The sequence below is a fragment of the Falco biarmicus genome, chromosome 5 (assembly GCF_023638135.1).
Source record: "Falco biarmicus isolate bFalBia1 chromosome 5, bFalBia1.pri, whole genome shotgun sequence".
In the NCBI taxonomy this organism is placed as follows: domain Eukaryota; kingdom Metazoa; phylum Chordata; class Aves; order Falconiformes; family Falconidae; genus Falco; species Falco biarmicus.
In genome coordinates, this window is record NC_079292.1 from 41,120,114 (window position 1) to 41,144,103 (window position 23,990).

Genomic DNA, 23,990 nt, shown 5'->3' on the forward strand with positions numbered 1-23,990 from the left:
TCATCCCACATCTTGAGGAAAACATGATTAATAGCACCATGATGATCTTAATCAGATTTATTAAGACAAATGCTGAAAATCCCGTGTGTGCGGGGGGGTGAGGGGTGTTAACTAACAACAACAAAAAAGGCCAGATAAAAATGCCCACAGGGAGTGAGCTAATAACTATCTTCCCATTACCTCATGGGATCATTAGGTCGACATGATCTCGCCGCGGCCAGCACCGGAGCCACCTCCCCGCCGGGACGGAGGCCAGAGGCCTTTCCCTTCCCCTCCCAACAGGTGCACCCCCGCAGCGGGAGGCGCGGGACCGCCGCCATGTCGGGAGGCCGGGGGGTGCCCGACATGGCGGCGAGCCCTGAGGGGGACGGGCGGGTAAAGCGGGACAGCCACCCCCGCGCCACGATCCCTTAGCTGCCCGCCCTACCCCCCTTCCCCCGGGGGGCTGCCGGGCAAGGCGGCATTGTTGGCTGCGTCCATCACTCGCCGTCCCTGGCTGACATAATGAATGCGCTTGGACACACCTTCCACCCCGGCGAAGAGGCGCGCCGCGTCTCCACGGACAGCCCGCCGAGCTCTCCGCTCCGTTCTCCTCAGCCCTCGGGGAGGCGCCCCGCAAGCCCGCCCGGCCCCGTAGCCCGGCGCCCCGTCCCAGCCCAGTGAGGGGCCGCGGCGGCCGGGCTGGGGTGGGCCGGGCCGGGCAGGGCGAGGGCGGGTAAAAGCCCTCGCTATGCTGCCCAGCGCTCTGTACTGGGACCTGGTGGGCTCCTCGGCTCTCCTCAACCTGCCGGCGGCGCCGGGCTTTGGCAACCTGGGCAAAAGTTTTCTCATCGAGAACTTGCTGCGGGCCGGGGCGCCGCCGAGCCCTGCCCAGCTCCGTCCCCTCCCCGCCAGCCCAGTCCCCCTCAAGCTGTGCCCCGCGGCGGAACAAATCAGCCCCTCAGGGGGTCCCTACGCGACAAGATGGGCTTTTCAAGTGCTTAACCCCTCCGCGGCGGACGGCAGCCGCCTGCCAGCTCGGGCTCCGGCGGCGGAGAGAGGCGGCGTCTTCCCGCCGGCAGCCACAGGTGAGCGCCGGCCCCTTCCCGCGTCCCGCCACCGGGGAGACGGGACAGAAGGGGCTTCGCGAGGGCTCGGCCCCGCGCCTCGCACGGCCCAGGCGGCGGCGGGCAGAGACGCGGTCGCTCCCTCCCCCGCAGTCGCTCCGACGAGCCCCGGCGCGGCCGGACGCCGTGCCCCGCTTGTGCCGAGCCGCCCTCCCCGCGGCGGGGTGCTGCCGGCGGGGCTCCGGCCGAGGGTCTTGCCCCGCCGTTGGTGACGGGACCCCGAGGGGCGGGTGAGGGGCCGGTCGCGAAGGCAGCCGGCTGGCGGCTTTAAACCGCGGGGCACCTGTGGATGCAGTGAGTGCGGGGAAGCTGCGTGCTGGTAGCGACGAGGGCTTTTAACTGCCCTTAATCGCAGGTCTGGCAGGTGTAGTTCTTCAGGTCTAGTAGTTCCTCACAGCCTGAAGGGTTGGTAAAAGAGTTTGACCGCCAACCGGCGCTCCGAAAAGGTCTGAAATTCTTAATTTTGGGAGAAAGTCGAGCGGTCCCGTCCCGCTCGGTAGGGATAGCGCGGGAGGCGGGAGGCAGCAGCCCCATCCCCAAGAGCCGCGTCCCAGAGGGGACAGCGAGAGGCGAAGGACCGGGCTCTTGCTACCACAAGGAAAATTAATTCAAGGAAAGCAGGGAATTTTTTAGCAATTTTGACAAAAACCCGGGGCAGGAAAAAACCCTGAAAAGCTTTAAAGCTGTGTAAAAGGCCTGCAGTTAGCCATTCGGCCCGGTGTCAAACCAGCGCCTGCCTGGGTGTCAGTGCGCGGGCCGGGCCGGCCGCCCGCCGTGCTGCCGCGGGGGTGGCTGCCGCCGCTGCCGGGCCCGCCCGCCTGAGCCGGGCCGCAGGGCTGGGGGCCGACAGCTGTACCAAACACTGTGCCCGTTCTGGGATGTGCCGGTTCTCATGTAAATATATTTTGCCTGGGCATGAACAACATTTTAAAGTCTTTTTAGAAATGTGTGCTTCTGTCAGTCACGGAGCTGGTGGAAGTTGAATTCAAAGTTAATTCATAAGGTTTGGTATTAGACTCTCCATTTATATTGTATTTTGCCTCTCCGTTATAATATATTAATTTATTTCAGTCTTGTGTGGTGTTTTCAGAATTTTTATTTATGGTCACGCAGTTTTAAATTACTTAAAATCAGACAAGGAGAGCTACATTTATTGAAGTAAGGCTTTTAAGGTGTGAAACCAAAAGACTCGTTTTAGAAACAGAATTAATAACAGTTATTTTCTTTTCAGGCGTTATTTGACTTCACTTAAATCCTACAAAGTGTTCTGCAAAATCCAAAACAGTTCTTGATCCTTTAGCATGATGTACTGTAAAGGCGGGCAGGAGAGAGTCAAAAAACTATATTAACATTTCTGAATATTCCAGACCTCAGCTGCCATAAGTGTTATCTTAAGCATATCAGTTATTCAAGCATGTTTATTTTAACCAACTACCGGCCAGGCCAGCAAACAGGACAAGTGCTATCTTTCTGGCATTAGGTGCATATTCTCCCCTTCCCTGCTCCACCCCACCCTTAAAAAAAAAAAAAAAAAAAGCTCTAGAGAAAATCCTACATTTTTGTGTACAGAGCAAATGTAAAAGGGGAGGTAGCAGATGCCCCAGCACTCATCACTATAGGCAAACTTTCTAAGTATTACAAAAGTTCCTGAATGCCGTTTCTCAAATGCTTGCATCCAGGACTAGTTCTTTCTTTGATCAGCCTACAGTAGTCCTCATGAATTTAGCGAAGTGTGGCAGGTGTGCCTAGTGATTTGGAGTTCAATCCTACATTTCTTCTGATCCCACAGCTCCCAGGGATTTCAGAGGGAGCTTTGGGCAAAAGCACCAGGCTCTTAATTTGAGCAGTGAGAAATACTAGGTTTCCTTATGCACTCAGGAAAAAGGTCTCCTGGGAAGGTAGAAGATGCACATATTCTAACAGGGATCTGTTGATTCTGATCTGACTTACATGTCTTGAAGTGACGAAGGCTCTTAGGTGTCTGAACTTTCATAGATGTAAATTATATCGGAACTGTCCTGTTAAGCCAGATTTTGTGATTTCTAAGGTGTCTCTTCTCTGTACGCTGGCAAAACTGTTCAGACTGAACACTTGCATTTGTGAGTAAGGCTGGGGTGGTGAGCCAGCGTGTTATGTTTCTTGTGTGTGCAGTGATGGGGCAAAAGTGTTTTGTCAGCATAAGAGTTTTAGCTTTCAGGGGCTAATGAAGGTATTTTAACTAAGGAATTGGTACTAGGTAGGGAGCTTTAATTTACTGATTTTTGTGAGTATTCAGTGAGTTTGTGAGTTTTTTGAGGAATAAACTCTTTTCTATTTGGAGACCCCAAATCACATGTCATTTTGGAAAATCTTGGTCTAAGTCTTTAATAAGACTATTGAACATGATAAAGCAAAATGTTTTTTGAATCTTTCTGAACTAGGGAGTGCTTTATAGATCATGCAGGGACTAAAAGTGCTCTAACAAATGATCTTACATAATCCAAGGGTTTTAAAATAAAAAAGAGAATTGAAAAACTATCAGACTTTTGGAGTTAGTAATCTGTATTGCTCATGTAGTCCCAGATTCTGGTGAGGTCACCTGAAGTTCTCAGAAAGGCAGGAATATAAAGTAACACTAGAGACTGAACTGAATAAGCTGAACCTTTTTACAGTTCCAAACCCAACATGTATCTACAGAACCTACCAAGGAGAGACATGAAGAAAGCACTCCATTTTAGGGTACCTTTTAACACTTTTAACATAAAAGTGCTAAAGAATGAAAATCCTGTGTTCTTTGTGTAAAGTGGAAAACTTCTCCATGGTGGCAAAGGAGACTGGGTGGGATGGCACTCTTGATTTGGTCCATCTGATCATGGTAGCTTTTTCCTTTGTAACTCCTCAGCAGCAAAGTTTTATCAGCATGTTTCCATTTCAATAATTTACAGGTTTCACAGAATTTAGTTTGACTATTTCAAGTGCTTATCTGCATGTATATTTTGAGTTCTCCAAAATTATCCTAAACGAAAAACTGAAAAAGTACTCAGACAGTGTTACATCCTAGATATATCATCTAATGAGTGGGCTTGAAATAAATATCTTTATGTTGTCTATCAGATTTTAAATTCATCACTTTCCAACACTACACTGATATTTAAAACTGAAATATAATCAAATCACAGGTTTTTAAAATTAGTTTAGTTTATTTGTACTTAAGAGTACAACCATATGAACAAGCAGCATGTTACATAAAACTTAAGAAGGAAAAGCAGAAGGAGTGTTGTTGCTGTATGATAAACTCACTTGCCTTCTGCAATGGTATGCCAGTTTTTACCAGCTTGGGATTCCTATAGGCTTTCTTGTACCTTGCTCTGAAGCCCCAGTGCTGACAATGGAACGCTGGACTGGGCCCACCACCTTCAACAGGCATGTTAAGCACTGTGTTTCTGTCTAGCTGAGCTGAATTTCTTCTAGCCTGTGCACTGTGAGCAGGATTCTTCTCTTTTAAGGCCTTTTGCCTTGATAAAATATATGCCTAATGCTGTCTTCTGCTTTATGAGAACTTTGCATACAGTGTGTATATGTAGCCCTGATGAGGTAAATCAATGCAGAATCTGCTTCTGCTTTTTAAACACCAGATGCTCAGACTGTGTTCTGTCTGGCTAAAGACTTTTAAAATGTTGTTGTAAAGCAGCGTTTCCCAGTGAAACATATTACAGCTGTGCTGCTTGTACTTGCACTGCCTGTTAAAGGATGAGGGAAGCTCCAGATAAAAGTTCAGAGCAAACTAATAGACTCTTAAGTGCAAGTAAGCCCTCAGTTTCTGCTTGCTACTCTCAAATTTGGTTCCTCTCCTTGTACTCCAGTCCTATCATCTTCTGGATAAATTAGAATATTGGACAGTTTTTCTCAGTGTTTTCTGACATAGGAAAATTATCTGGAGGATGCTGAGATGGAGTCTGTAGCACGGGTGCCTTAAAGAGGTCCACTCCACATCTTTCATGATGACTTGGTTTCCAGAAGTATTGGCTGACACCAGATCAGAGTGACCTACCTGAGGAATGCAAAGTTACTCTGCTACTTGAACTTATTTTCTGAAAATCTCTGCTCTTCTCAAGTCATTTGCCCTGGAGAAAGATGACAGTAAGTGCTTTACAACCTGAATGTGGTCATGAGCGTTGTGACCATGAGTATGGTCATATGTGGCAAGAATATGGCTTTCTACTTTAATCTTGGCATTTTGATAGATTAATAGAGAAGGGAAACAGATGAAAAGCGCAATGAAACAAACATAACAGCAAGATAGTTCCATTGCAAAATGTGCTGAAAAATTTAACTTAGGGGATTTTTGCATAAAACATCAGAATACAACAGAGCAGAATAAAGTACAGTACATACACCACAAAAGAAAGCAATTAGAACAAGTATATCATAAACATAAGTTTGACTTATAATAATAAACATCCCTTCTGTGATACAGGTGTAGCTTTCTGTAACCTTTTTTTTGCATACTTTACATTTTAATGCATTTATCATCACCAAGTGCCAGTGAGATAAGAGATTTCTACTGCGTAGAGGAGAACTAGAGCAAAAAGAAATGAGGTGACTTGCCTAAGGTAATTCAGAAAACTGGTAGCATTGCAGGGAAATAAAACTCTGCAGGCTAACTCTTTGGACCAATGTTGTTTTTTCTCCCCTCAGGTGATGACAGTAATTCTATCCTGCAATACTTAGTTGAATCAATATACCTTATTGCCTATTTATAGTAAAATCTCTTGTGTTTCTTTATGACAACCAGGAGATACTTCAATTACTGAAACTAAGTAATTTTTTCCCCCTTCATTTTGGACCCCCTCTTAGTGAATAAATGATTATTAATTATTGATTTCAAACCGTCTGGGAGCCGGGGTGTGTTGTCAAGAAACACGTAACACTAACTAAACGGCAGGAAAGATCCAAGTGTTTTAGCTCGGCTCCCTCTAGGCTTGCACAAGCCTCTCTATAGTGCTACACTCCCTCAAGCAAAATGCTAGCTAACAAGTCTTAGGATTTTCCTGTTTTGTTGCTGTTTTCTGGTGATAGAAACTTTCTTTAGGGTGGGGAGATCTATTTGGCATTTTATGTCCTGATTGCGGGAGCACTGAGACACCTTCATTGTTTAGAAGTTCATCTTGGGAGACAGAGAAGTTTATCTAAGTATCAGAAATCACGGACACCATGCAGCATCTTTTCCTACTTGCAGTTAACTTTGTGAGCTGTTTAATGGAGTCTGTTTGGGGTGCCCAGCATACCTTAAGAGTAGCTGCAGAATGGCTTTTAAAGGACAGATCTTTGTCCTCATTGTAAGATTGTCAGAGCTAGACTATATTGCCAGCTTCTTTCCAACCCAGCCACCGGTCTGGCAGTCTGGCTCAGTAGGGAGTATGAGCATTGGCTGGACAGTGCTCTTTCCTCTGGCAATTCTTGCTGTGCTGTCTCTGAGAAAGGAAGAAGATCCCGAGTCTGGTTCTTTTTAAGATTTAAGCATTACCAGAAGATCTCAAAGCCGAACTAGGAAGACAAGTGGTGGGGGTTGTAGAAAAGCAATTCACCAAGGGGAAAACATGGAATTAATCATGTCTGTAGTTAACTTCTGTAAAATGTATTTTGTATTGCAGAATGAGCTGGCCTTCTGAAATCTTGTAGTATGTTCTTCATGTTTTTAGAAAACATATGAATGTGATAAGGATTAATCTCATCAGGGAAATTCTCTACTTGAGATTTCAAGTTTCGTTGTACTGTGATTTTTTTGCGTTAACAAATTCCCCCGAATTTTGGGAGGCAAGTTCTCTGACTCCATTGCCGACCGAAAGTATTATGCATTCTTGTATAATGCAGCTCTGCAAGATAACTTTACTCTGATTTTTCTAAATGGTATCTTTGTGGTCAATCATGACCCATAGCAGAATTGGGAAGGTATTTTTTTTTTTTTTTAAATGGAAACAAGTGTGGGTATATAAAGCAGTAGGAGGTTGTTCCAAATGTCATATATGTAGAACCTGATTCTTATAGAGTTAGGCACCTAAATATTTTAAGTAACCTCAGCTGTGTTTCTTTGAGGTGAGTTGTCATGTTGGAGAAATGGCCTTTACTTTGTGCTGAAAAGCTTATGAAAATTTCCCTTGAAAGGCTGCCTTTTTCTGAAGTTACAGCACTCAATTCTCTGGAGATATTTTGTACGTATGTTGAGGATGTTACCTCCTCCTTTTGGACAATTTGGTGTTGTTTGTTAAAGTGCTCACCTCTGGAATCTTATGATTATGTGAATATCTTGAATTTCAACTTGAAAAGGTATTTCCTTTTACAAATGTAAAAAGACTAGAAAGCTCATGTTAAAGGAAAAAGGAAAAAGAATTCACCATTTATTTTTTCATTCTAACAATGTTTAGGCTATCTTGAGACTTTTGTCTGGTTGGAGCTGGCAATAGTGCAGCAAGTAGAGACTGGTCCAGGTTGGAAAATTTAGCTAATCACTGCATACCACTGGAATAAATGGTGCTTTTTGGCCTATTGTAGGATTTTGTATTAGGGCTGCAACAGTCAAAAAACAGTGAGTTGTCTTCTTGCAGCAAGTGGCCCTAATTTGGCCTTGCTTGAGAAAATTATTTTTAAACAAAGCATTGAAAATCAAATAAAATAATTTTAGTGTCTTTATGGCTGAATTTTATGATTTTTTTAGAGTCTTTATGGCTGTACAGGTGATTGTACTCTTCTGATGTTAGCTATGAAAGTTAAGAATGTCTTAGTAATTCAGCTGTTTAATAAAAAATAGGTGTCTTGTCTAATCTAGCTGTCTAAATATCTTGTCTAATCCATAGCCAATACAGAGAGATGCCTCCAGAGGATGACACAACTTACCTTCTTAGATGTCTGTTTTAAGGTGATGGATCATAATATAGAACTACTTACCTCTTCTCATTGACTGTGTAAGAGGCCCAAACAAGGAGCTTAGACAATTCATTGACCTTTTAGACAGAGAAGTGACAGTATTGCCCCTTTTGACAAGAACTGGTAAGCAGAAAGTGCTGGAGTGCAGTAGCACTTGAGTGTCTTGAAGAAGGACAAAGCTGGTAAATCCACAGCTTTCCAGTTCCCCATCTATCTTCTCAGTAGCAAGGCTGGGTACAAGGCATGGAGAGGCCACCTTTACTGCTGATAACCTGGAGACCATTGAGTCTTTGACAAATGGTGTGGGATTTGGTTGTTGCTTTGGGTTGTCACAGAGGTGAAATCTGACTATGCATTGTCACCAGCCTGAGGCACCTGTGCTTCCTCAGGCAGAGAAGAACATGTACAGCAAATTATGTCCTAATAATAAGGCATTTGAATGATGCCTCTGAAAATTGACAGTGATTTGCATGATCTCAGCTAATCTGCAGCATGACTGTCAGCCACTACATTGCTGTACGTGTAAGGAAATGGTGATCATGCTGCTAGCACACTTCAAGCCCTATTTGGTCTAACTACTCCGCTAATTTTTGAAAGCCCCACCAAGACCCAACATAAAAATGCAAGGCCACTTCTTGCATCCATCTTTTGTGTAGGGTTTCAAAATATGTTTAGAACTTCAAAACCCTTTCTGTGGTTTTTGAATCTATGAACGTTTGCCAGTATTTTAAAACTGATCCGTGAATGCTACCCTTTTGGCTTGGCTTCTTTTGAGCATTCATGTGGTCATGTTTTACAGGAATGAATGGGAAGCAAATAGACAGTAACTGGGAGTACAGGAGAGCCAGCTCTGAGGGATGCTGTACTACAGGCTCTTGCAGTAAGGTTTGCCAGGTTCATGTGGTGCTGACTACCTCTGGTGGGATATTGCAGCGTCTGTTGCTTCCTTCTCATGGTCAGGGGCTCCCCTTCAGCTGGCTCAAATGCTTTGGAGGTGCACGACTGCTGCTGGAACATTGCACTCTAAACACAGTAACTGCTGGGGACAGAGCCCATGGTTTATTGTGAGGCCCATGGCTTGTGGTTCAGGAGCAGAAATGGTGCCATGTGGCTCAGCTGGACCACTAACCTGGCAGAGCTGCTGCTGGACTGTTTGCCAGGGAGCTCTTCATGACATGAAACTCCTGCAGCTTTGCAAAAGCCTGCTTTAATCATTGCCAAGAACGGATGTAGGTAGGAAATTACAGTTTACTTGTGCCCACTTCATGGGCTTCCAAAGTTCTCAGATCAAACAGGATAATTTTACTGATAGTATTTGTAATTTACCTGCCAGGGTGAGAACCTGGGCATCAATCACTGTGGAAAGCAGTTCACGTGGGCTTAGTAATACTTGGAGAATTAAAGAGTTTGTGCAGCTTGAGGTCTGTCTGTTCCTGTGCTTACCATTTCTTGTTAGCTGGCTCTAGTCAGCTTTCTCAATCGTTCTTTGGAGGTGTTTCAGCTCTCTTCACAGGTTTATACTACATTTTTATCAGTTAGCTTTACGAAAAACCCAAGAAACTATAACAGCATGTGCAGTGAGGGAGCCCTATATGGGCAATACCAGAAGTGTATCATCAGTTCACTTTTCCTCAATAGCCATTTTTTCTTCACCCCTTCCCCCTTTCCTGCTAGCTAATGCCCTATACTATGTTGTGAGCTGCTTCACAACATGAGGATTAGGAAAAGCAAACAGTGTCTTTAATAATAAGCCATTTTAAAATTACATATTCATTTGAACTGAATTGTACTTGGGAACCTTACTCTCAAATGGTGGATATTTGGAAGGTAAACTCTTGGTACCACTGTCAGCATGACTTTTTAGTATGGGAGGGCTTTTGAATTTGGAATATCTTCAAAGCTGACATATTTTAAAACATTTGAACTGATCTCTGAGTTTTAGCACTAGATGAGCTTGAGATCCATTTGCATGTTTAGTATAATTTTGTTGTCTGTCTGTAAAATGCTTTTTATTCACAAAGCTAAATGTAAACAAGCATTATTACTAAAATTTTGCATGCAGCAAGTGTCAAAAGAATTTATCTTTTGTGAAAAAAAGATAATATTTAATTTTAGATGTTTCATCCTTCTGTTTATGACCCAATACATTTTCTTTCAAAGCATATAGTACAATTCTTTGAGTGCCAAAAGCCACTTATGCTGCCATACTCTGATACCCATTTTCATGCATCTGTGAAGCTAAACCTGTAAAATCTGACTCTTATGAAATGCTTAGTTCCACACAATCTCTGTTTTTATGAAGTGGGAATGCAAAGCAGAAAAAGCATTAAGTATCCTGTATACAAATTACTAGGATTTGGCCTCCGATTGATGTGTGCTTTGCATGGCTGGAAGCAACAGCTTTTTGGTTACTGTGTACTTCATTTTGGCCAATAAATACAGAAGTAATATTCTGAGAATTCAGCAGTTTTCAGCTTTATGTGAACAGCAAACAATGTTTGCTTCGCGTTGCTTGACCAACAAATATTGGTAGAGTGGCCATGATACATGTGAACAGAAAACAAAAGCATAAGCAATGCCTTCTGTATATTGTCCTCGGTGCTGATATATATTGTGTAATTCCTACAGGTACAATCACAGTATAATTCTGAAATACATATACATTAAATATATAATTTTTCTCTGAGCAGTTTTTGTTCCGTTAATGCCATTTCATGCATACAGTGGAAGCCATTTAATGTGATGAATATTCTCTGTTGTTTCTGTAAAAGATAAAAAATACACTTGGATGTGTTAGGTTGAAGCATTAATGTTTTCCTCTACACAGAGCTTCCAAGGTAGATTTGAGTATCCCTGTATTATGCCACATGCTTTTTACTGATATAACTGTAACTGCTACACATTTGTTTGAGTGCAGTGGCTTCAGTAGATGTGACCTGGAGATGTGATTTGATATACTTAATGTAGAATTCATTTATGCATCAGTGTAGTTGGATCACATTAAATAAGTTTGTAAACTAGACATACAGTTGTCTATTAGGGAGACATAATGCCATTGTTTGTTCCGCAGGATCTAGAATAAATCAGTCTCAAGTAATGGGCTCAGGTTCAGAATTATATGGGGCTATCGCCTGCATCTTACTTCTTAAGCAGATGTTCTGCCTTAAAGGGATATGCACCATGCAGGCAGAAAAGACAGCAGTTGGCAGAAGAATTAAAAAAAAGGCTCAAGAAAGCCAGAAACATGATTTCCATTGACTTGAGTAGAATAGTGCCAGAATCTCTACTGCTTGTGTTACGGTGCTGTGCTAGTGCATTAAATCATTGCCAGCCACATCCATGGAATTATGTGGCTTGTTTGGAGTTGCCTTAACCAAAACGTCTCAGGTTTTGACCCTGATCCATCTCCTGACCTTTATGCTTGCAGCTTGCTTGTTGAGAGATTTAGTGAACGGAGAAAACTTATCTTTTCCTTTTCCTCCATCTTTATTTGAAGGAGCATGCTATCTATCCAAAACAATAACTTATTTAATTCTGATTTATCCAGATGTCTTCTGGCTGTATCACATGTCATTATAAGCACCACATTATCAAAAAAAGAGCAAGGAATTGAAGAGAGTTGAGAAACCATAACAAGGAATATCAAGGACAGGCCAACATGTTCATATGATCTAAGTCTGACCAAAAATCAGAATGAATAAGGTGCTGGAGCAATGATTAAAGGGAATAGGGCATTATGGCAGCGTAGGAATATTTGGGGTTTTTGAAAAGGAAGCAAAGGAATTGAGTGTGGCACCTTCTGTATACTAAGTTGTATTTTTAGAAGTTGAAAGTTTTATCTGGCTGCAAGGGAAACTTGATAATGGCATGAGGAATGTGGCTTCCAAGCAAGGGAGGAAAAGCTCTTCACCTGGGCATTTGGGAACTGCAGCAGATAAAACATATTGTCAAGAATGTGTTCTCATGTTCAGGAGAATGGCTGAGGTTATTTGGCAGGTCTTTACCTTTGCTGTCTCCTGTGCTGCTTTGGTCAGTCAAATCCTTTCCAATTTATACACCCCAGCAGTTCCATTGAAGCCCCTTGGATATGTAATATTTGGCTGCATGTTCTTGACTGGTTTAAGCTCCTTAGGACACAGTTCCACATATGATGTTCTTGTATGGAAAAGAAGCTTTAGAATACTGATGCCTGATGTAAATTATTCCTTTTTGTAAATTTTTTGCAAGCATACACTTCAAATATAGGCAACTAGTTCCACTTGGAGTGTATTTACATTTCATTAGAAACAGCAAAGTGTCAATGAAAAGCTCTAGCAGTAAAATGCTTATCAACTTGTAATTACAGTTGAAGAAATTTTCACCTATGCTTGTTTTTATTCAGATAAAAAATAGAGGTAAATATTTTAAAAATATTTAGAGTTAGGCTTCTACAGCAATTGTTTATTGCTTTGGAAGATCAGCAGATTTGATGGTCAGAAAACTTACTATGATACCCTAATATGTACTTGGGAACCCAAATTTGAGTGAACTTTGTTTTTAAATCCTGTTGAAAACCTTCAAAAATTAACAACATGGCTTAGATACATTTATCTATTTGTCCTGATTATTAATTTCTTAATTTTTTTATCTAAGTGTGCAGTTACTTCCTTTTTTTTTTAAAAAAAATCAGGTTATTTCTAGAGATTGGACAAACTACAGTACAGGGTCTAGAGCCACGTATTTTCTGCCTAAACCAAAACAGGAAAGTGACATAAATGTTTTGATGCTGATCACATTTTAAAAGCCTACAGTTCTAAAAGTATGTATCTGTTTTCAAAAGAAAAAACATTCCAGGTTTCATGGGTGACTAGTATGAGCAGAAATTAAAAGGTAATTAAGATTAATGGAAGAGCCCATGAACTTTATAGAAAAAAATGAAGGGACTATTAGATAATGAAGACCTGTCCAAGATTTGGAAGCACTTTTTAGACATAACAGAGACTTTTGATTCATTGGTTCAAAAAATTATGTAGAATTTTTACCAAATATTACCTAATTCAGTGGGTTAATTTTGCAATTTTTTTATTGTATTAAGCAGAGACTTCTTCAGAAATTAGGTTATTTAATTTAGAGCACTTTGCCAGCAAGAACACATTTACCGTCAGGATAGCAGGGTCTGGCCCTGTGGTTTGTGCCTGTAGAGCTCAGCTGAATCATTTCATTGCATTTTATAGCATTTATTCATTAAGGTTTCTTACTTATTGAAGACTTTATTGATATGGGTACTAATAACAGCATTGGAGTACAAGCAGAAGACACAGGATTAATTTTTACATTCTGTTTTTCTAGGATATCGTGCTTACTGGAGTTATTTATAATAACTTTTTCAGATGCATTATACTCATTGTTTCAACAATGTATTATTGAAATAATGCATTCAATCCCAATATTTAGGGAAAAAACCCCATAATTACAGCAATTACTGAAGTAAATTTCAAATCTGCAGTTTCGTTCTTCTGATAAATATATTGAGAGTTTTGCATATTGTAGTTAAGCTACGCATATAAAATAACTTTGCTAAATTAAAGAGCAATTACTTGGTTTATCATTGTTTGCCTTAAAAATATCACCATCTTGAAAAAAGGAAAAAGAATTTGTGGGGCAGGACTTTACACACTGACTTTTTGGAGGACTGTTGTTATGAATATCACCTAAGCTCAATGGATAATCAATTAGATCTGTGCTTTCTTTGCAGCTCTTTCCAAACACTTTTTTCTCCGAGCCCCGCCATTCTACTCAGCATTCTGCGGTGGGTCCTGTCAGCACCCTGCATCCCCCACTGCTTTTCCAAGTAAGTTTTTATGCTTCATCAGTAATGCTTGAGTTATTCTGTAAACCAGAGCAGCAGGATTTAATGTGTTCTGGAAAACTAATTGGTGATGCAATGGCAGCAGCTAATTCCTTAGTAAAATCACAGCAATTCTATTCAGAGGGTTTCCAAAGATTTATCAAACTTAAGTACACTGAGCAATTGTGAGAGGTTTCTAATGGATTGAGACACCCAGACAGAGCTAACCTAGGAAAGCTCCTTGTTTTCAGTTTGCTAGAAAAGAGTCTTTAAAATCAGTAACTCTTTAAAAAATCTGTGTCAATAAACATTTGCAAATAAGAGAAGAAAAGAGCTGAAAGATCTTAAAAGGGATGATGCATTTTAGTATCTGTTAGAGATAAATTATGATTCAGGAAGCCCTAGAATTATTTAAATAAAACAATAATTCTTCTTGTAGCAGTCAAATGCATGGACATTTTTAATTTGGTTTTGTTTTTTAATGTAAAAAATTGAAGAAGTAAATTGAAGAGAATTTTGACAAGTATACATTATACGTTCAGGATTACGACCTGGAACACACTTCCATTTAACTCAAATCTAAATTCAGTGTTGATTGGGAATTTTGTGTGCCATAGCATAAGAATGGATATTCCTGATTTCATGTGTTTATGGCTCAGGAGTACAAACAGAAGGAACATTTCCTTGTCATTCAAAACAGAGAAAAAGCAGAAATCGCATATCAGATCTAAATGAAAATTGGAGCTTATGTGTGCTCTAGCATACACTTTTATATCACGGTTGCATTCAAACCCTTCCTGACTATGTGCATGCGTTTTATGAATGTTTCAGAAGGGCAGTTGCTAAGTTGAATGATTCTTGACAAGTGAGGCAGCAAATGCTGGCAGTTTAATGAGCTGCAAGTTTCTGAGCACCTCTTTAGGGGGCTGACACTTTCCCACAGAGCGTTTTACATGGCCCCGGCTCTCCCACAATGGCTGACAGCACCATGACCAATCACCACTTTCACTTTACTCATCCACACGCGACCTCACCACAATTTTTCACTGTGCAGATGAACTTTAGGAACCATTTCACATTGAAAAGGCCTGGGCAAGGGTCAGTTGCCCTTTTGTATGGCCATAAAGCAATACTCTATGTGCCAGTCTTTTCTCCTGTCTCACATTCCAAGAGATTTTCTGGACACCATTTAAAGCACTTGACTGAAAAATAAAGCAGTGAATGAAACTGACTTTTATAGACTCATTCTAGCTCATCTTCCCATATAACCCTGTCTACCTGAAAAGGGATTTAGTGGATGAGCTGAGTGTATACAGGGACTTGCTGAATACATAGGCCCATTATCAACTGTGGGGATTGTTTATTAACCAGGACTGATACACTACTATTTTGGAAGTGACCTATTAATTGTCCATTTAACTAGAATGTATTGAATTCAAATGAAAAAATGGAAACCATGACTAAAGCTTTTACTTGCTCCTTCAAGGTGGTCTCTGCCATGAAGGCAAATGAAGATTGTTCCACAGATTAAGAGGACATTTATCACTATATATTAGGATACAAAGGAAAGACTTAAAAAAACCTGAAGCAAAACAAAAATCAGATCAGCAACACAGGAAATAGTGGGTAACATTCACATTTATGTCAGCAGAACACTAAACCTTTTGATACATGTTCAGAGCAACAGGCTGCAAACTGGCTTACTTCATTTTGATGGAATTGTTAAAATGGGCGAATGACTGCCTATGCTGTCATACTGAAACATCCTTTAATCCGCAAACTGAAATTTAGTTTTTGTGTGAGCAGTCAGAATGCATTTTGGAATGTGGGGTATTCTTACAAAAATTCTCTAGGCTAGTCAACGGATGGTGAGTTTTCGTTATCCCAAGCATGAGTTTCAAACTTTTGGATCCAGTGGCTGTTTGCTTGTGAGCATTCTGCTCATTGTTAAATTTTGTTTAGTTAATAATTTAAAATCAGTCACATACTGTGCCTTAGAATGTGTAGATTCTTCACTACTAAGTTAGTCTAATACAGGTGTTAAGCTGTACCTTACATACTGACTGTATGGGAATTAATTGGTGCCTCAGGGCTCCAGCAGGAGGTTGTTTCTTTGTTGATTGACTGTTAACAACCAGCCAGGCAAGACAAATTTTAAGGGGTCACATAATCCGGCATCCTCTGTCCTTGGCTGACAACTCCATTGTGGAATGGAGGCCAGGAGGCAAGGACTAGCCCTGTTGTGCCTCTTCCCTTGCTGGTGTCTCGTGCCGCGGTGGGGATGAGAGAAGGTACCAGCTGTTCTGCTGTCAGACTGTACCTTCCAGTAAACTTGAGAATGGCTGATGAATCATCAGAAACTACTCAGAGGCTACCTGGAAAACAATACCTAAATTCACCAAATTTGAGGAAGAAGGAGAGAAAGCATGCTTGGGAAAGAAGGGCCATTGTTTGCCCCCAGCTTCATGAGCAGGATGGGAGCTTGGGGTGGGGGTCAGGAGGGGCTATGCACTCCTCAGAGAGAAACGAACCTGGCTTGCCCTCTGCAGAAATGTCCATTGTGGCATTTTGACTTCTGTTTGGCAGATAGTTTATTCTGGTTTGGTTGAAGTCTGACTGTGTCTCACTATGTAATAAATATCAGGACAGTAACCACTAGATTGTGTTTTTTTGTATCTAGTCTCAGATCTAGTTTTGAAAATTGAAATACATCTCTCTAAATTTAGCCTTATACTCTAACATTTAAAATCACGATAATTTTTGCTAAAGGCTGTTACAAGGGACAAATGTAAAGATGGGTTCTAAAAGTGTAGAAAAATTCAAGAAACGCATGTCTAGCGGAATGCAATGGTCCCTAAATCAGTAATGTTTAACAGTGGCAGTAAATTTTAGGGAAGGATCATTGTACAATTGTTCAGCTTCTGATACTCTTCCTCTACTGGTTGCAGCTGGAGGCAGGATACATGGTGATGCATGTAATACCAAATCAGCCGCACATGCACCACAAAAGTACTTAGTCAACTTTGCAAGACCTACATATATACACTAGTTTTTCATCATTCTGCAATATCCTCTGTATATTTGTGCTTGTTTCTCTGCAAGTGTTTAAAGATACATGTACCCATGTGTATACCTGTATAGTATACAGAAGTTGAAATGTGTGTAGCCCCAAGGAAGAGTTTGTGGAAGGTGCATCTGGATTTCATTAGTATTTTCAAGAGCACTATATATATTGAACAAATGTATTTAAGGCTCCCCACCATTACATCTGACCAGAATAGATGGACTTTTTCACAAAAAACTGTGCAGTCTTTTAGAGAATCTGCTTTACGTGGGAAATTTGCCATTCACTTCAGCATGAAAATAACCAGTTCCTCAACAGAAATTGAACAGCAGCACACCTTTGTAACTGCTGTTAACTATAAATTGAGATGGCAATCTTGACCCATGTGCATGGGAAGGTGGACAACAGGAGGACTGCTTGCACCTTTAGGGTCTGAATTGTGCACAATACACACTAAAGCCACCTTCTTGGCTTCCCTCCTACAGAAAAATCATAGGTGTCAATGGCTATATACCCATGGCACAGGTTTCTGAATCAAGATGCAGCTCTTTCTTGGCCTGCTTGCAACTGCCCATGCAATTATCACATCCAGTGCTTGGTGACAGGCCCTTTTCAACTGGCCTCTGGTACCGCTCCCTGGGTGAGCGTTTGGGGAAGCTGGTAGTGCTGGAGGCATACCAGACCTCACCAGGGACTGCTCCTCGTATAGCATATCCTTCTAGGGGAGAGGGAGCATGGGAAAGCACTCCAGCTTTAGGCTTTATTGGGTGTGAGGAAGGCGAGAGATTTATCTGGATTTGGGTTGTCTGTGCTCTTTGTGAGGCCAGTGAAGGGAAATTCAAACACTTCTACTTCTCCACTGCAGCTCTGTCCCCCAACTTTGGGGCTGTTTTCCAGCACAGAGTTCCATCTAGGCATGGATCAAGGGAATGTCATTGGAGTCATTGAAAACTGTCCTCCCAGGACTTGTTATGAGATGTCAAAGGATTAGAAACCAGGTTGAAAGGAGTAAGTACAAGTACTCCCCAAATCCTCTAATAAAGAAATTGCTGCAGTTTCCAGAATAAGTAAGTGAATGGCCAGGGATTTTCTGGGAAATAGTTCACCCTGAAAGCCTTTAGTTAGTAAACAAAACTAAAGAAAGCCTGTCTAGTTTCTTTGAATTAGTATTACAGACCACTTTTATCTAGTTCTACATTTCACACAAGGAGAAAATAAACTCATAGGAAAACTTACTGCGGTTTACTCAGCGATGATGATGGGCAGAAGAAAGTGAAGATTTTCCCTGACTGTATTTGAATTTTGCAGCAGCATGGGCCCTGTGTTAATGTTCCTCTATGAACTCATCTGATTTACTTTTTACCATGTCAAGGGGAGACACTTGACCACTGACAACACCTCTAGATCCAAGTGAGGATTTAGTCCTTAACAAACATGATGAAGCATTACGACACACTTATAACACCAACAAATCAAAAGTGGGACAGTAGTCTGCTAGCATTATAATGAACAGCATTAGTATTTCTCTAATATGTGTTAGATATTATGTAAAACTCTCATCCATTTCCACTAGGAGAGGAAAGTGTGCTGCCTCTTCTGACCCAGGAGTCTAACTCCAAATCCCGGAGAGGTATATTAAGAAGAGCTGTCTTTTCTGAAGACCAGAGGAAAGCTTTGGAGAAAATGTTTCAGAAGCAGAAGTATATTAGTAAAACAGACAGGAAGAAACTGGCCATTAACCTGGGTCTAAAGGAGTCTCAGGTAAGGAATGACAGAACATCTGTGACTTTCTGTCTTTTTGAGGAAAAATCTTTAAAATGGCTTTGAAAGAGGAAAATTGAACAGCACAGGGGCAGCCCTGAGCTCCTTCACTGAGCAAAGGCCTCAGTAAATCGATGTCAATTTTAACCAAGGAGTGCTTGAACACTTTCCTGGTTTATTTCCTAAATGTGTATGTTCAAAAATTGTTGGCTCCATTTTCACACAAAGTGGAAGAAACATGACTTCTGCATTTCAATTCCAACTCTCTTTTTGCTATCTGACAGAGCCCCCTCAGGAGCTTTGGGGTGGAGAACTGTGCTCCACCCCACTGCTTGATAGGCAGCGATCCAGGCAGAAAACAGCAGAGCATAGAGCTCCTACATTCTCTGAGAACACTTGCACTCACAGGTGAACAGCTCGAGACAATGCAGTCAACAGCACTTGCTCTGAAACCATTCTGCCCCAAAAGACAGGCAACTATCCCTACAGGAAGAAGCTTAGCTGTGCAAGGAAAAAGATCCTCAGGGCTGAGAGAGACTGTAGAAGAAAACATTTTGCAGGGTGACCTAAAGTGCTCCCACTTTACTTATCAATTCACATTTCATGGGATTTTTCATGAGTCTGTGTTGGCTTATTGCAGGACTTTAGAGTTTAGCTGAGGATCTAATGCCTCCAGTGAGCTGTTCTAACTGAACGAGTCCGTTAATGGTGGTGCTGAGCGGCAGCAGCCCAATGTATAATCTCAGGGGTCTGGCCTAGCTGCAGACAAAAACAAAGGAAGAGTGCCTGGCTTGAAGAGCACAAAACCTGGAAGAGGTTTGTCAGGGCAGGTAACAGCAGAAAATTAACATGGTAGCCACTGGAAGGTGAGATTCTGAAGGTGCTGGAGTAGATGCAGATCTCAGGAGTACAGCTGAAAGTGAGAGAGTGACAGTGCAATTTTATTTCTTTGCATGCAGCAGGAGTGAAAGTGCGTAAGATACATACAGCAGAAGCTGCCTGGGGAGCAGAAAACCCTGGGAATGGCAATGGGAGCTCTCACCATCTTTATCTTGCAGATTTTCAGAAATTGACAAAGCCCTCAACAATTTGATCTAACTTTGCAGTTGGCTGCACTTGTGCAGGAGGTCAGATCTTGTGGTCTGGAGTGGTTCCTCTTAAGCTGGATGAATCTGACTCCATCGCAAGCAGTGTAACTATAAACAAAAACACAAAGCAGAGTGTGGTGTTTCTCAGTGTGATGAACAGAGCTGTAATCTCTGCAGGATAAACTATTTCAATGAAAAAGTGCAATTGCACTTACCAGTGCACTGCCTAAAATTTTCCTAAGATGTAGTCAAACTCCTACTATTACAGTTATTTCCTTAAATTTTTCTTCTGTGTTCTTGATATTCAAGAGAGTCTGGGGGAATAAAAAATAATGGAATGACACATAGATAACAACTACTGCTACAAGAAAATAATTCTGTGATGATAGACCAGATGATATCTATGTCGGGGGGGTGGCGGGTGGGGTTGGGTTTTATTTTTCCTTCCTCATGAAAGGAAGAGCAGTTGCCTTGAAGGTTTCTTCTTTGATTTTCTGACCAGTTGGGCTGGAGGAACAGTACCTGCCATCTAAAGCAATGTTTCTCAAACCTTTGAAAGCACAGCCCCTTTGTCTTCATACCAAGTATCTGAATACTAGAACTAAATGCAAAATATTTAAGGGAAAATAGAACACAATCTGAATAATTTGATTGATCTCCCCAACCATTTCTTCTCTTTAGGTAAAACCAGTTCCTAGATGTGTATTTCCCCAAGCTTTTCCTAGCATTTCATAAATGCCTTTAAATGCTCATGATCAAAAAAGCTTTTGGAAAATTAATTTTATTGCAAAAGCACATGGATTGTAGGCAACTCCTGAAAAACTATAGTCAGTCAGGCAAAATGTCGTTAAATCCTCACTGCCGTGTCATATGCCATAACACACATTTTGAAGCTGCATGGCCAAGCTGGTTTTAGCTATGCTTGTGCATGGGACAGTCATGGTTCTTAGAGCCTCTTTTAAATGGAGGGCTTGACATTGCCAGTAATACCTCTTAGTTTTGTTAATGACAGTGTTAATTTACTTGGAGAATCCTTTTCTGCCTAGAAGGATGTTGCTATAGGGAATTGTTCTATCCCTAGATACTGGGCTGTCCTTTTTCCATGCTAAGCCAAATAATCACCTGTCTTGAGGTAGTGAAAGTCAAGGAGACTATTTTATCTGGCTGTAGCAAATTGTAATGGGAACATCTGCAGATAATGTCAATCAGTCAGCTTCACTGGATGTGCTCTAACAATGAATAAGGAAGGAACATGAAACTGAGGAGATGGAAAGAAAAAAACACCTGGTTAGGGCAAAGTTGGTTAAAGAAAAGAATGATAATAAACTCTAATTAACTTGCAAACAGGTGAAAATTTGGTTTCAGAATCGAAGGATGAAATGGCGAAACTCCAAAGAAAAAGAAGTGCTTTCAAACAGGTGCCTCCAGGAAGAAGGTCTTCAGGAGAACTACCTCTCACGACCAACCATGAATTTTACCTCCCCATGCCCATCTGTGTGGGAAGTGTCTCAGGAGCAAGCAAGTCCAAGGTGGAGGGAGAGTTCTCCAGGAAATTCTGAAAGACTGACCAGTACACAACCACCTCTAAGAGCAAATCCATCGCAGAGCCCGCTGTATTTGTATCCTGACCAAGACACTGCAAATAAGGCAGTTACATCATCAGCCTAAAGAAGTAGGGGCAGTTTGTAAACTGAGTGGAGAGCACAGGCTTCAAATGAGCAGTCGTCTAAGACTAACAATATTTGGACATTGTAAAGCTAACTAGTTTATGCATCATAAATTTGCTAAAGTCTAACACCATTAAAATGACAAAAAACTAATGATTTAAGAAGTGTTCTTCCATATTCAGTCTTTTCTTGTGTCTTTCCCAGTCTTGTACTGACCTTAAAAGTGAAATAGGAACTGATGGTAAGTAAAATGAAATAAAGAGCATGAAGCTGAATTTTTGCTCTGATTTATACATCTGTGCTGTGTACGATACTCATTAAAAACACAGTAATAGAGAATCATTTACCTCTCATTGCAGTCAGACCAATTCATTTCTGTTTCCATTCATTTCAGTCGTGCACAAGATAAGAATAATTCTGTTTTTCTCAAGATAGTAAGTTGCTTTGGGTTCTTTTTGAAATTCATTAAATGAACGCAACAACAATAAACGGTAGGTTCATTTTAGACAAACAAGCGTTTTTAGTATGTTTTCTCCATCTGTCCTCACCTATATCATTTTTCAATTAGTTTCAAATAACATGGTCACAGGTCAGCTGATAACCCTGGTGAAGATGCAATACTAAAAGAGAACCAACCAACCCTAAAAAATATTTTTACATAACATAACAAAAATGTGTTTAAATCACTTTGATGTGAATGCATACTGGGAAACGCCACTCACCAATTCCTGTCTTTTCTTCTGTGGATGAACGTTCCCCAACATTCTTAACTCTGAATTTCAGTGGCTTTTGTCAGACTGCTAGTGCAATCTCTTGTAATCTCTTCTATATTTCAAAACTGTAATGACAATATGCAGAATTGTAGCCCAAATACTCTAAGCAATAGAACTATAATTGGAAAAACTGTCACTACAGTCATCTCAGAGAAGTGCTTAAGGAGATGGCGTACCGTAGCTGCCTTATTCCTGACTTACTCCTTTTTAAACTGGTGCCAGTAAGTACGCATTCGCATATGTGTGTATCAAGGACAGGACAGTATTCTACGCAATACAAGTAGCCTCAAATAATATTATCAAAACTGCTTTACTTAAAATGATTTGCTTGCTTCATCCACTTTAAGGAAATCACTCTATGAATTTAAGTATAATTTTTCATTTATTTGCAAGGCTTTATAGCTCAAAATGGGAGCAGAACAGGGTTTTTTTCTTTATCATACATTTATGAATGCATTTGTTGAAAAGATAAAGGTATTTTATGCTACGGGCAAAACCTTTTGGAAACCGTTATGGTTTTATAGGGACTACTTAATTTCTGGCAGATTCATGTATTTTCTAGTCAAAAGATATGATTATGATAATCTAGTCTGGCTTTCCCCATCATACATGCTGTGATTATTTCTAATTATTCTTGCCTTGAGCTCTAAAGCTTTTTGAACTATATTGTACATCTTTCAAAATCCATACAGTTGTTACTTAATTTTTACCTTTTGGTGGATAATCTGTTATTCCCCTTGTTACATTGCATTATCTGGGAGGTGAAGTTTAGATGCATTTGCAGCTAAAAAACTTGAGATTGCAGTGACAAAGCTTGTATCATAAATTTTATGCATGATCAGGTGACTTTTGTATCCCACCTTTTGTGTGTCCTGCCTTCTAAGTGGTCAGTTGTGCAGTTCTAGTCTTGCATTATGTGTCATTCTTTGCATGTGGTTTCCTACACTTGTTTTAAAAAAAAAAAATCAGAAAAATGAAGAAGTCATTTCTTCCTGTTGTTACAAACCCTCATTAGTGTAAGCTGCCTTAGATACCTACCCTCAGAAGGCACTTGAACACATTTAGTATGCCATGTGTAATACACTGTTCAGTAACGTGGGAAGTTTATTCCTATTTTGCAACGGAAATCTCAAAACAAACTAATATTCTGCCTAAAACCTTTAGGGATGGACAGACAGATTGTGCACACATGGGCTGAATTTACTGTCCAATTGTCCTGTTGAAGTCGTAGTTCTGCCCTGTTTGACTAGGTCATACCTGAAGGACCAGCCAGTGTTGGTGGCCCAGATTCTTCTGAAATGGAATTTGCTAGTGTCCGCCTACAATGAGAGGCATGCAGATATTGCCAAATTACCATCAAATGATAAGTGGAGGTACCTGTGGGGGGGGGTATTCATCAGTGCTTCCCATTTCGGAGGACATCAGTGTGTGGTGGGGGTGACTGGGGTTTTCCCATCTCACCTTTCATGGGTGCTCATACTCTTGCTGCAAGTCAATCAAGCATCAGCATTAGAAGCAATGCTTCTGGAGAGGGTAGATGGGATTCAGAGTGCTTTCTGGGAAATTCAGTTGATGGCGTTGCAAGCTGTGAATGTGAACTGCTGTCAAACCTGAGCTGATGTGCTAAACAGAATACATCTGAAGGACGTCTCACTGAGGCAAAGATCAAGCAAGGCTTGTGCAAAACTGATTTCACAGTTAGATGTGTTTTAAATTGAGCAAGTTCTGGTTTCACTATAGCCTATTAAAACTTAGACCATTTTACAGCCCTCCAAATCTCTTAACACCTCCTACCAGTGTT

The 23,990-nt window shown here is 41.1% G+C and overlaps 1 protein-coding gene across 1 annotated transcript; it reads left to right on the plus strand.

The window, feature by feature from the left end:
- Positions 1–318: 318 nt before the first annotated feature.
- DBX2 (developing brain homeobox 2) lies at positions 319–22,182 on the plus strand. Its single transcript, XM_056340927.1, has 4 exons — positions 319–1,067; positions 13,744–13,839; positions 18,474–18,661; positions 21,097–22,182. The coding sequence occupies exons 1-4, from the start codon at positions 731–733 to the stop codon at positions 21,415–21,417; spliced, it is 942 nt and encodes a 313-aa protein (XP_056196902.1). The 5' UTR covers positions 319–730; the 3' UTR covers positions 21,418–22,182.
- Positions 22,183–23,990: the final 1,808 nt, after the last annotated feature.